At 39.7% G+C, this 14,691-nt stretch overlaps 1 protein-coding gene across 7 annotated transcripts in view; it reads right to left on the minus strand.

Moving 5' to 3' along the window:
* Positions 1-14,490, minus strand: part of MORC2 (MORC family CW-type zinc finger 2) — a 41,618-nt gene extending 27,128 nt beyond the window's left edge. For 6 of the 7 annotated variants that reach the window (XM_052654605.1, XM_052654601.1, XM_052654604.1 and 3 more), the window contains exons 1-4: positions 13,745-14,490; positions 13,242-13,342; positions 6,531-6,584; positions 4,422-4,456 (exon numbers count right to left, since the gene is read on the minus strand). In XM_052654605.1, coding sequence (XP_052510565.1) covers positions 4,422-4,456; positions 6,531-6,584; positions 13,242-13,309 — 157 coding nt within the window. In that variant the 5' untranslated portion in view covers positions 13,310-13,342; positions 13,745-14,490. The remainder of the gene's footprint in view (positions 1-4,421; positions 4,457-6,530; positions 6,585-13,241; positions 13,343-13,744) is intronic. The other variant, XM_052654606.1, reaches the window with a different exon arrangement.
* Between the last annotated feature and the right edge of the window lie 201 nt (positions 14,491-14,691).

Here is a 14,691-nt window from a genome sequence, read left to right on the forward strand (position 1 = left end):
CCTACAGGAAATCAGTCCTGAATATTCATTGGAAGGACTGGATGCTGAAACTGAAGCTCCAATACTTTGGTCACTTGATGCGAAGAACTGACTCCTTAGAAAAGACCCTGATGCTAGGAAAGACTGAAGGCAAGAGGAGAAGGGGATGACTGAGGATGAGATGATGGGATGACATCAGCAACTTGATGCACATGAGTTTGAGCAAGCTCCGGGAGTTGGTGATGGACAGGGAGGCCTGGCCTGCTGCAGTCCAGGGGGTCACAAAGAGTCAGACACGACTGAGCAACTGAACAACAAATTCTATTATCCTACGTGTAAAATGAGGTAGCTTTTATTTCTATTGAATGTGTGAATATTACACTGAGGTGTAAGAGTGTGAAGTTGGGGCACCTCAGTCAAGATTCCCAATCTTAAGGTACTTTGAGTAAATTAAGTCTTTCCCTAAAATGCTAGAGTGCTTAGTGCTTATCATACCATTTAATCCTTAACTACCTTGACAGTTCCCTCAAGATCAACTGATTGTTCCCTAATCATCTGTGGAGTGCTAACTGTCTCCCATTAACAACTGAATTCTCTAATGGCAATTTAGCAAAGGCCCCACCTCATCCTCTCTGGACTCCTCCCAAAGTCCTCCCAAAGCACAACAGTTAACACTGAGCACACAATAAAAGTACACCGGGCCATTTTCATTTAAATTGAAATCCAACTGCTCTATTGCATTCCAAGTGAAAGTACTGCATTTCTTTGCTGAAATCCACCCACCAAAGGTGGTAAACGACTTAAAGACTGAACTGAAAGGTGAAAGGCGGTAAACAGGAGCAGAGATGATCTCTTTTAAAAAGCTTTTTCCATGAATTCCCTGGCTATGCAGTGGCTAGGATTCCTCGCTCTCACGCTATGACCCTAGGTTCAATCCCTGGTCAGGGATTCTTCCAAAATAGGATGATTTTTTCCCTTCCACATCACTTGCAGTGGAGGCCTATTCTCTGCTTTGCCATCTGTGTGATGATTTAAACAGCTCTGACTTCTTCCAGAGGTGGTAGTTCCTGCTCCTCACTGAAGCACTCTGGGGTGGAAGACCTGCTGTGGTGCAGGAATGATACCTCCATCCGGCCTAAGGGTTATTAAAAACCATCTTCTAACTTTCTTATGCTATGACCCATTCTCCTGTTATTCTTTTCTAAAAAGAAAAGAAGTCTTATTTTCACCACTTGGCAGAGCCTTCTGAATAGAGGTTTTTAGACCTTAAGCAGGATAGCTGATTTTTAACTGTTCTGAGTATTTTCTTTGCTCCAAAGTGTATCAGGCAGAAGGAAATCGTATCTGGGAATATTCTTTACAATTTTATGACCCTGGAAGTTCTAAGAATTACTTTCTATTGAGGGCTAATTCCCACTGATCAAAATGGGTCAGCAAAGTGAAAGAGGGATCATATGATAACCATATATTCCCATAAAAACTCAAGTTTTTCAAAAGTGAGGCAATGCCAGCCAAATTGGATTTAAAAGCCATCTTTCTCTGTTCCACTTCCAAATTTCTAGCACTCAAATGAGAAAAAATGTGCTGGTATGAACACTGAACAGGCAGAAAGCAAGCTGTTTATTAAAAGGGGGGTAGGGCAATGACATGACTGAGATTCCTGTCACTGCTGTACACACTCCGTAACAAAGAAAGGACCTCACTGCCAAACAGCAGAGCCAATCAGGCGAAACCAATAGACGTTGTCAGTATTTTTAAATTCTAAGCAAAGCAGCCCGATTTCCTACTTGACTCCTCTGCTGAGAACATCTCTGCAAATCTCAGTGCCAATCCAGTTACACAACTGTTTTGTACAACTGACACCAGCAGCTCTTCAAGTTGGGATTTGTCCTCACCAAGATTGCAGAGGGCTAAGATGGCCTTCAACAAGATCTTTCTTTGGCTGCAGAAACCACCAACTCCACAACCCCTGGCCACCTGCTAACTCCAATCAAGAAAATCAGTGGTACTTGCTCATTGCACTCCACATCAACCCAAGTAATCTCCTACTGGCTTTCTTTAAATAGATACACAGATCTGGAAAAGCTCTATACAGTCAGCAAAAACAAGACGAGGAGCTGACTATGGTTCAGGTCATGAACTCCTTATTGCCAAATTCAGACTTAAATTGAAGAAAGTAGGGAAAACCACTAGGCCACTCATGTAGGACCTAAATCAAATCCCTTATGATTATACAGTGAGAAACAGACTCAAGGGATTGGATCTGATAGACAGAGTGCCTCAAGAACTATGGGTGGAGGTTCGTGACATTGTACACAAGGCAGGGATCAAGACCATCCCCAAGAAACAGAAATGCAAAAAGGCAAAATGGTTGTCTGAGGAGGCCTTATAAATAGCTATGAAAAGAAGAGAAGCAAAAAGCAAAGTAGAAAAGGAAAGATCTACCCATTTGAATGCAGAGTTCCAAAGAATAGCGAAGAGAGATAAGAAAGCCTTCCTCAGTGATCCATGCAAAGAAATAGAAAACAGTAGAATGGGAAAGACTAGAGATCTCTTCAAGAAAATCAGAGCTACCAAGGGAACATTTCATGCAAAGATGGGCACAATAAAGGACAGAAATGGTATGGACCTAACAGATGCAGAAGATATTAAGAAGAGGTGGCAAGAATACACAGAAAAACTATAGAAAAAAGATCTTCAAGACCCAGATAACCACAATGGTGTGATCACTCACCTAGAGCCAGACATCCTAGAATGTGAAGCCAAGAGGGCCTTAGGAAGCATCACTACGAACAAAGCTAGTGGAGGTGATGGAATTCTGAAATCCTGAAAGATGATGCTGTTAAAGTGCTGCACTCAATATGACAGCAAATCTGGAACTCAGCAGTGGCCACAGGACGGGGAAAGGTCAGCTTTCATCCCAATCCCAAAGAACGGCAATGCCAAGGAATGCCCAAACTACTGCACAACAGTACTCATGTCACACGCTAGCAAAGTAAAGCTTAAAACTCTCCAAGCCAGGCTTCAACAGTGCATGAACCGTGAACTTCCAGATGTTCAAGCTGGATTTAGAAAAGGCAGAGGAACCAGAGATCAAACTGCCAATATCTGGATCATAGAAAGAGCAAGAGAGTTCCAGAAAAACATCTGCTTTATTGACTATGCCAAAGTCTTTGACTGTGTGGATCACAACAAACTGTGGAAAATTCTACAAGAGATGGGAATACCAGACCACCTGACCTGCCTCTTGAGAAATCTGTATGCAGGTCAAGAAATAACAGTTAGAATTGGACATGGAACAACAGACTGGTTCCAAATCAGAAAAGGAGTAGGTCAAGGCTGTATACTGTCACCCTGCTTATTTAACTTATATGCAGAGTATATCATGAGAAACGCTGGACTCAGTGAAGCACAAGCTGGAATCAAGATTGCTGGGAGAAATATCAATAACCTCAGATATGCAGATGACACCACACTTATGGCAGAAAGTGAAGAACTAAAGAACCTCTTGATAAAAGTGAAAGAGTAGAGTGAAAAAGTTGGCTTAAAGCTCAACATTCAGAAAATGAAGATCATGGATGGCATCCAGTCCCATCACTTCATGGGAAATAGATGGGGAAACAGTGGAAACAGTGAGAGACTTTATTTTGGGGGGCTCCAAAATCACTGCAGCCGTGAAATTAAAAGACGCTTGCTCCTTAGAAGAAAAGTTATGACCAACCTAGACAGCATAAAGCAGAGACATTACTTTACCAACAAAGGTCCATCTAGTCAAAACTATGGTTTTTCCAGTAGTCATGTATGGATGTGAGAGCTGGACTATAAAGGAAGCTGAACGTCGAAGAACTGATGCTTTTGAACTGTAGTGTTGCAGAAGACTCTTGAGAGTCCCTTCGACTGCAAAGAGATCCAACCAGTCCATCCTAAAGGAAATCAGTCCTGAATATTCATTGGAAGGACTGATGACAAAGCTGAAACTCCAATACTTTGGCCACCTGATGTGAAGAGCTGATTCATTTGAAAAGACCCTGATGCTGGGAAAGACTGAAGGTGGGAGGAGAAGGGGGAGACAAAGCATAAGATGGCTGGATGTCATCACCAACTCAACGGACATGAGTTTGAGTAAACTCCAGAAGCTGGTGATGGAAAGGGAGGCCTGGTGTGCTGCAGTCCATGGGGTTGCAAAGAGTCAGACATGACTGAGCAACTGAACTGAACTGACTGATAGATCTGGGCACCTCGTAGTAGTTCCCTTAGTACCGATATTCTTGATTTCTATTTCACACCTCATCAGGGCTACCCTGTTCTGCCTAATACCTGGAGTAATCAGGTTGTCTACCCAGACTCCAGAAACCAGTTATCTCCCACTCATTTATTTTTAGGCACAACAGTAAATTCTTCTGGGAACTGGGCATGAGGAGGAAGACTGGTATCTGTCTTACCTGCATAAATATCAATTCTTGTGGCATCAGCATCTCTGCAAAGTTGGGAAAAAAATCAATATTCAAATGAGAATATGAAGTATAACCATCAAGATGCACAGTATTGAGTGGGATACATACTATTTTGAATCTATTTTCAGGAAATCATAAAAGAAATTCTATATACATTAAAGATATACTTTTACATTTGGTAACACACTTTTCCTTATATGTCTGTGAAACACCTCTGGAGCTTCGAGTTATTTAAAACCACCACAAGATACACAGGGTCTGCATACACTTTTTTAAATAAAAATTTCACAGTGAAAACAGCTAGAGGATAAATAAGAACATTCCTTTACACACTAATTGACTCCAATCACTCGTTTGACTGCAATCATAAACAATGTTCCAATATCTCATCCACTGTTCTTCCTCACCAAGATCTGAGAAAAAAAGGAAAACAATACTCTGCCACAAAGCCTAAGAAAATCAGGTCTTATAGTATACACACTACAGTCAGTACACTGACTCATGAGCCCATAATTTTAATCCTCCCTAAACCTGAAAGAAGTTTGGGGCACCCCATTAGGCTCCAGTCATCAGCTGAAATGAAGGCTCAGTCATCAGTGAAGTCTTCCATAAAGGCTTGAAAGTCATCTAGCCCAATTCTGCAAATGCAGGCAAAGAAAATGAGGCGCTGAGTTTCACTGCTTTTAAATGCAAAATCCACTCAAATCCATACAACTCTACAGGTACTTATTCCCCAAAACATAAAAAAACATTTCAAAAATAGAAGAGATTGGCAAAGTATGTGTATGAGCAGGAACATACACTCCCAGGCAATCTCCAGCTCACCATATAATATATAAAAAAGCAGCCTGCCAAAACCCACTGTAGTATCACTAAACAAGTGGCAAATTCAAACACAGTTCCATCAAGCTACAACATTTTTAAATATAAAAATTATGAGTCAACCAGGATTGAAACAATTGAAAAACACTGAAAATGGGACTTTTCAGGTTAAACAAGTTGTTAACTAGTAAATAATAACAATAAAAGTGTAACGGTATAAATCTACAGTATAGACATAGGTAGACACAATTACCATTATGTCATTAACTAGAGATCTGTTTAGAAAGTACTTTTGTCAACTCTTATCTTCTTCTTCATTAGTCATATTGGTCAATAAACACCATGTCTGAATTTTACATTTGCATTCAGAAATCTGTGATATAATTACAGGCAGGTTTTTGATTAGGGACTTCACTATCCCTGAACCAACCCAAACTTCTTCTCAGTCTTGCACAGTAACATTTAGAGGCTTATATCACTAAGAACTCATTTTAACACTGTGCTGAAGAAGGATTTCTTCCAAGCACAGTTGTTAACAATGGAAGATGCTCTGATCAACTAGTCTCATCTGACAACAAAATACCCTCACTCCTTAGTATCCGCAGGGGACTGGTTTTAAGACCACCAAGGACCACAGTATCTGCAGATGCTCAACTGCCTTCTATAAAATTGTGTAGTACTTGCATATAATCTATGCACATCCTCCTGTTTACTCCAATCATCTCTATGTTACTTATGATAACTAACACTATGTAAATGCTATGTATATAGTTGCAAGCCAACAGCAAACTCAAGTTTTGCCTTTGGAACCTTCTGGAACTTTTCCAATACTTTCAATCTGTGGTTCCTTGAATCCACAGATGCAGAACCTGCAGATACAGAGGGCTGACTGGACATTTTGGGAAGACACAGAAGTCTGAAATAATTTTAAAGACATTAGATGGTTTACTGTCCTGGTAGCACAAATTAAAACACAGTTTGTCCTAGTAATTAGATCCCTAAGTTTTTCTCTTAATTCCCTGTGTTTCACAACAATCATCTTGTTCTAATACACAGGGAAGGTAGCTTTGGAGGTTGTAAGTTCACTATTTTTAGTCTGCAACATAGAAATGAATGAATTATCAACCAATGTGCTATTTAAAGTGCTTTTTTGGGTAAGATGCCTCCTAGGAGTGAGTCACATATGCAAAAGAACTGCCTTCCTCCCAAGTCTTCAGAGATCACAAAAACCCAAAAAGTTTTCAAGAACAGTCTGCACACCTGAAGACTACATACCTTGCATTATCAACTAGTTCAGCAAGAGCACCAAACAAGAATTCATGAGTGGTTCTGAAATGATAAACATTAAGAATCAGCAAAAGAAATTATGAAGTAAGCTATAGTTCCCAATAAAATGTTAAGGTTATAAAATATTTAAAAGATTTTTTGGAGAGAAAACTAAAATTGCTACTTGCATCAATTTACACTATTCAAGTTTTAAACTTCTCCACAATTCAAGTCTTTCTAGAGCTCAGATGTACTGGTGCTAAAGCAATGTTTTTCACTATTCATATTCTACCTGGAAAAATATCTATATTTTATTTATCATTGCCTTTACCGGCTGTCAGTTTCTGCATATCTCTAACAACACTCAATGGAGAACTCATTACCATTTAGCTTTGGCAATACCTTTTGTGATGATTTACTGGTGAAAAACCATTCCATCTTGTGCAATTTACATGCAAAAATGCTCCACTTGAAGGTGGGGAGAAAGGAGAAAATAATCCAGTTTTTGATGCTCCCTGATTTTGGCTAAAACTAAAACTTTCTCCACATAAAGGAATCCATAATACTCTTGAACAACCCCTTCCTAAGAAGAAAAAGGTTTGGTGTGGTCTCCTAGGATCCTTGCTCAAGTCAGTCCCTTCCAGAAGGATAGCCAATGGTCATCTTCTCTAGGAGGCTGCTCAAAATTTAGGTAGGATAAATTCACAATTACCATATTCACAGCACAATAAAGATGGTATTTATGCATGTTTTCCTCTATTTACACCTTTAATTTGTGCTATTTCCCATAACAGTCCTCATTAGATATAAAACTAGATGCATTAACCTAGAACCACCTAGAAATTTTTTTTTTCTGGCCCTGTGGTGCAAACATGGATCTTAGTTCCCTGACAAGGATCAAACCCGTGCCCTCTTCAATGCAAGAGCAGTCTTAACCACTGGACTGCCAGGGAAATAATGAAACTCTTACTTTCATAAGCATTAATCCACATAATATATTACTATCATAATGTAAAAAAAAACATTATTCCAGTTAATTTTTTTGTATACAAAGTTTCAGTCAATAAAGTGAAAATTTCTATATATATTTAGAATATACCAATATTAAATAGCCAGCATCTAGGATTTGTGAGTACTTACTGTATTGTTCAAAACAAATTGTAAAACACTTGTTTATAAAATAAATACCCAAAACTCAACTGTCCAGGAACAGTTTTTTCCTCAAATAAATCTTCAAATGTTTATAAATGCAATTTTTTAAATTAAAACTACTAGTCCTTGGAATTTTAGGAAGAACTTTTTCCCATGAGAACAGTGAATATATCTGTTGCTGATCCAAATGAAGAACCATGTTTTAACAAAAAGTAGAAATTTAATCTCCAATTTCCCTGAAAAGACCTCAAATTCCTCTAAATCTAATTCTTAATTATTTTACATGAAATAAAAAAATTTTAGCAAGGAAAAAACCTGCATAAAACATCCATATCTTTAATTATTCAAAAAATTTTGTCTCCAAAATTATCACCCTAAATTCTTCAAATTATCTACTAAAGAAACAAAAAATTTTCTGCATATTACTCCATGTATTAAATTGGGAGAAATGAGCTGGAAGATTAAATAAACTGATTTGCTGAAAGTAATACAAGTTAAAAGTATAAACTAGTATTTGCTCTAAAGCTTTCATTTTCCTGTCTTTGTAGTGACTAAGTAACTTATGAAGTGAATTAGTTTTCTATACATTTAAAAAATTTCTGAAGGTTAAAATGTAAAATAACAAATTCCACTGCAATACTTCTCATTTCCTTGAATTCAAGCAATCTCAGAAATAAGCTCCTAGGGTAGGGGTGGAGGACACGAGAGTACAATCTGAAACTACAATTTGTGTGTAGAAATAAAGGAAGAATGAAGTATCTGGCCTATGGTAGTGACACTGATGAATATGAATAATCTGGAAAACTAATTCTGATACCTCTGCCATCCAGGCAAAGAAATTAAAAAAAAAAAAAGATATAGCCATGGCTTCTCACAAAACCTATTTTTTGTCACTTCACATGAAAATTAAAGGCATTCAGAATCCAGTAAGATCTCAAAAAGGAAAGGACAAGCACTTCTGGCTAAGTTTTCACTGTTTTCTACACAATTAGAAAACTGCTTTGTATATTTAGAATCTAAAAACATTCCAAATGTCTTTGTTGTTCCACACAGTATCAATGCTGTTCCACAAAACGGATTTCAATGTATCTTTAAATGTAGCGAAGTGAAGTGAAGTGAAGTCACTCAGTCATGCCTGACTCTTTGCGACCCCATGGACAGTAGCCTGCACCAAGCTCCTCCGTCCATGGGGTTTTCAAGGCAAGAGGACTGGAGTGGGTTGCCATTTCCTTCTCCAGGGAATCTTCCCAACCCAGGGATCGAACCCAGGTCTCTCACATTGTAGACAGACGCTTTACCGTCTGAACCACCAGGGAAGAGTCTTAAAGTGTAGCTAAGGGGTGCTTTTATGATGGGCACTGACACATCATAAAAGGGGCCTTTTGCGACAACTGTTGCTAAGGTCAGAGACACTCAGAATCTTCTCCAAACCTCCAACTGATCCTACTAATAAGTGCTAAAGTTCAAAATATCTCTCAAATCATAACAAAAAAAAATAACGACTATAAAAGACCTTCCCTTTTTTTCAAATAATATTCAAAGAGATGCACTCATTGCTAGCAAGCAGTTTAGTTATTTATATAAGGATCAAAAGAAATCCTTTTCCTCACAGACCTAAAGATTCTTTACATGTAATCCAAGAAAGATCAACTATCTGGAAAAAGACAAAGATTTTTAACGAACTCACTCTCAACTGATTGTGGCTTTTATACCAATTGTGCCACAATCAAAATAGCTTTGCATTTCAGCATTTCCAATGACAAATTCAAGTGTAAATCTACTCATTATGTAAGGAAAACGGTCTATTTATATTGTCTGAATTTAAAGCAATAGAATATTTATAACCCCATCACAGTGATAGGTTCTACTGAGTTCTTAGATATGCAGTCCAGAGTTAATTGCCTTAACTGCAAGAAAATAAAGCTGAAAAATTCCAGGGCAACCATTTTACATTCAAAGGCTTTAATATATTTAGTGTGAACCCATAGTTCAACAGGATTATAAATCACAAGAAATGTAAAGTTGAAAGCTTCCTCTACCTTCACTTCCGATATCAATAAAACAACTCTAAGATATCAAATGGCCGAGACAATAAGCTTTTAAATATGCCGACAGTAGACATACACAGCAGGCATCTTATACATAAGCACCCTGCTCAATCCAACCACTTAGCAATACTGCAAACAGAATGACTTAAGATACGTACCTTCTGCCAAAGGAAGAAGGTACCACTATTACTCCATCTTGAATCTGGCACCTAGACTGCTCATGGACTTTTCAGCAGCAGTCACAAAACCCACCACACCAAACAGCAGTAAAAGCATAAGCTATTTTTATTCAAAAATCCTAATTTCAATCATCTTGTATCACCAATTTGCAGTTAAAAGAAATTCACCTAAGACTTCCATGTTAGAATTTCCCAGACCTGCCTCAAATCCTAATGCTGATATAATAATCAAGTTAATGTAGAACAATACCAAAACAATTCCAAGCAGGTGTTTATTATCTTCAACAGATGCTCCAGAATTTATTAAAAATTAATCTGCCTAGCAAACATCAAGCTGCTATCACACTGACCAACTTTTGGTTTATGTGACCTAGTATTATAACTAGAACAAACAACTGTCACTATCTGTTTGATATTTACTATGAACTATGTGCAATCTAATTATCTTATAAACATTATTGTATACAATCCTCATAAACATTGAAGGATTAGTCCTGTTTTGTAAATGATGAAACTGAGGCTCAGATAAGTAGACCTACCCAAGAGCACAGCCAGGAAGCAGACAGAAACCTGGCTGGCTCCCAAGCCCGTGCTGTTTTTACTGCATCACGCTGATTTCCTTCCACCCTTCTATCCTGGATTCTGCTAAATGGGTGCTAAGGAGTCATTTCTTTCACAATATACACCATGGCAATTTATAGATATCAGACACCCTAAAATGGTCTTGTGTTTTTTTTAATTATAAAAAGGGAGAAGGAAAACCCTCCCTTCTCTGAAGGTTAACACCATACCACTTAACCCAGTGGACACATTTACCATCACTACCATTAACAAGTCACATTTTCTGAAAATTTTAAAATTTGTTTCCTCTAGAAATGAACTTCCAGTCAGGTCACAATAAAGGTCTTGAAACTGGTTACAAACCAAAAACTTATCTAGGTGTTCTGGGCTTCACATTTTCTTCTGGTAGAACTGGATACATTTAAAAGCAAACAACTTCTAAGGTCTGATCCAGATAATAAATTCCAGTGCTTCCAAAATGATACATCCAACTCTCAAAAACATTTATGCAAGCAAGTGGTTCCAGTTCAACACAGTAAGTCAACTTCCCAGAAAATTCTCCAATTTCAAACAAGAGACTTAACTGAGGTTCAATTCTTTCTCTTTGCTCTGTTCTATTTTCAATAAGCCATAAAATAGCAACAGAAATGAAATACCCCAGAATTCTCAATTTAAGAGGTTCACTGAGATAAACTAGAATTTATCTCCTAGCCAGAATACTGGAGTGGGTAGGGAGGGGGTAGCCTTTCTCTTCTCCAGGGGATCTTCACAACCCAGGGATCAAACCCAGGGATCAAACCCAGGTCTCCCCGAATTGAAGGCGGATTCACTACCAGCTAAGCCACAAGGGAAACCCAATCTAAGATTGAAGATTTTCAAAATGGAAACTAAACCTTCTGGCATATATACAAGGAAACAACCCTTTAAAGGTAAAACTGACTACAGCTGGTGTTGCCTAATGGTTAAAAGCACTAATTATGTGGCCAGAAAAATCTTACCGCTTTGAAGCGCTGCCTTGGTGCCTTGAAGCTGGGTAACCTCTGGCGTGTAATAATCTTTGAACTTCAGTCCTCTCAAATGCAAAACAGGAATAATCCTTACTCTAGTAGGATTGCTAAAAAGATGATTTCTGACCATGTTTAAATGTGACTGGCAGAAGCCACAGTCCCTGGTAGCTCAGATGGTATGGCTCAGAGATGGTGAAGAATCTGCCTGCAATGCAGGAGACCCAGGTTCCATCCCTGGGTTAGGAACATCCCCAGAAAAGGGAATGGCTACTACCCCACTCCAGTATTCTTGCCTGGAGAATTCCACAGACAGAAGAGCCTGGTAGGCTACAGACCATTAACACTTTCACTTTTCACTATCATTTTATTATCAAATACAATCTTTGGGTAAGCTAAAACAAGAACCCAGAATCAAAAGTCTCCTTCAATGGTCTTCCAAGATGATCACATAGTCTGTCATTCCCAATTTGCCCCTCACTCCAAAACTCAGAACTCAATTTATCAAACACAACCTGTGAACATCTAAGTGGCCTTCAACTGCTTGTTCTTAATGTGGCAGCTCAAATACAGACAAGGATACTAAAGGTTCTGCTCATGGCTATGTTACGAGCAAGATGGGTATAACTTTTGATCAGAGGCCTTATCTAGTTGGATTTCAGATTCATCAGGCTGCAACATGAAACTACACCTAGGTGACCTCTACAATCCCTACTCTAATACTCTAGTTCAGTAAGAACCTTCCTAAACAAAACCAGGCTCTCATTTGGCAATTCACTACTCAGAAAAATTTTATTTCCTTCATAGATAAAACAGCAAAACAAAAAATTACAGACATTATCACAAGTACGTGGTTCTTTTTTGTCAACGGTTATTGTATTATTGTACTATTACTTGACAACTAAAGTTACTGTACTATTACTTGAAAACTAGAGTCTATATTCTCAATCCTGAAGGTGGTTCTTCTGATCTCTGGACCATTCATTAAGCTGCTCAGCACTTCTCCAGTACTAAAATGAGAAACTTACCTTCATCTCAAAAATGCCAAATCAATGTACTAAAAGACTAAACAAGGATGCCCTCATTGCATCAACTCCAAAAAAGTGGGAGTAAGGATTAACCTTGAAATAGTCCAGATCAATGGAGTGATGGCAATCTCTTCACAAACTCAAAGAACTATGGACACAGCATTTATTTAATGATTTGTGAAACTTCGGGGGAAAGGCTATTTAAATCATGGATTTAATCAAGTTATCACTTCCTGCTTAATGTTAAAAACTATATTGGATGAGGACAAATTTCCCAGAAAAATAAAGCAAACTGTTTTCTAGGGGGAAAACTAACTTCTTCTCACAAGTTGTTATTTAAATGTCTTCATTCTTTTTTCCTTCTTAGGAAAAAATAGACTTGTTATTACCCAACTGTATTGGCTGTTGACACCAAAGACAAGAAGTTGAATAGAACGGTCCAATTTTTGGCGATCCAAGAAGAGTACTTGTTGGATTCCTATCAAACACTTGAATGAAACTCAATACACAGACTCCAAGGAATTAGTTTGCCTTCTATCAAATAAATTTTGATCCAGTAAAGGAAGATCATATTCTTCTGGATTAGCAACAAACATTTCACTGATCTCAGTTCTTCCATACAGAGCTCAAGACTCCTCCAGTGACACATCCCAAAAAGTAAAAACGCGAGACTTCCTGGGAAAGACTTCCATATGAATATCGAGCAATGAGTTATCAGTGACCTCAGAGGCACCTACAGAATACTTACGAATTTGTGTGTAGATACTCAAAGGTTAGCTGAGCTCGATTCAGACTGCTGTAATTCGTGAAAGCCATGAGTGCGGTGATGTCTCTCCAGTTCTTTAACCACTAATTGGGAAATACAAGCTTACAATGGAATAGATTTTTCAGGACTCCTTCCAGTAAAGAGTTGGTAAATCTGTGCTCCTCAGTTAACAAAATTGTCTAGTTATCCACCTAAAATATATTCGAAAAGACGTCTAAAACAAAAACTGATTTCTTCCTTAAATTTTTTTATCCTCTCAATGACTACGATGTAATACTTTGGAATAAACTACGTCATAAATCTGTAGTCTTAGGGAACATTAGCATGAATTTGCGATAATTCACTGAGTGGAATGTGGTTCGTCCTAGAGTAGCTGATACTGGAGTTGGCGATTTAATTACTGCTCCATCTTCACGTTCTTCCGAGTTGTTTGTTGCTGTTTCTCTAAATTTCCTATGAGGAAATTCACCAATCCGGAAACTTACCAATCCGGAAGTCTAGCAACTTCAGTCATAAAACTGGATAGCCACGCATGTCTTCGCCATCAATGATCCCAGGATCCTTAAATAAGCCCCAGAGTGGCGATCACGATGTTGCTCAAGTGCATATGGCGTTAGTTCCGGCTTCACCACCTACCAACTGAAAGATTTCCTAAGCGCTGAAGACCGATTTCCGTTTTCAAAGCCCAGATCAAACCTAGCTTGCTGTGCGCCCCAATTTCCTCAGGGTAGTGAGTCAAATTACCTCACAGTGGCCCACTACGTCGCCACAGAATTGACCCACCCAATCAACTCAGGCGGGCCGCGCCCCTCCCCCTTTCCCTCAGACAGCGGCCTCAGCCTCTCAGGCCCTCCCTGGGCCTCGGTCCCGTGGTCTCCTCCTCACGGAGACAAGTTAGTCCCAGTTTTCAAGGCCCGGATCGAGGGCAGTGGCGAGAGCACCACCCGACCGGGCGTTGCCCGGCGCTCACAGCTGCCTTTGTCCCTCCCCACGGAATTGGAACCCAATAACCGCAGGGCGCTCTTGGAACCATGTGCTGCCGCCACCTCCGCGTCCGCCGCCGCCGCCGCGAGACCAGCCGCCCTCGCGCCGCGCTAGATGAGATGGTGACACGACTCAGCACTACAAAATTCGGCGTCTAACGCTGCTCCGCCACTGCCGCCACCGCCACCTCTTTGTCTCCGCCAGTGCACACAGCCCGGGCCGCCTCGCGCACTCCCCGACGCCCCAAGTCCCCGAGGCCTCCGCGGCGCATTCCGCCAATCACAGAGCCGCAGCTCCTCCCGCCCCCGCCCTGATGCGACGCCTCCTGATTGGTGGGTAGCGTGTCTCCACGTGACCGGATTTTGTTGCCGGGCCCGCCCCTGTCACGTGAGTGCGCGGGCCTCTCTTCCTGCTTTCTTGACCCTCTCCGCCATTTAAAGAAACAGTA

This window comes from Budorcas taxicolor, chromosome 17 (assembly GCF_023091745.1).
Source record: "Budorcas taxicolor isolate Tak-1 chromosome 17, Takin1.1, whole genome shotgun sequence".
In the NCBI taxonomy this organism is placed as follows: Eukaryota; Metazoa; Chordata; class Mammalia; order Artiodactyla; family Bovidae; genus Budorcas; species Budorcas taxicolor.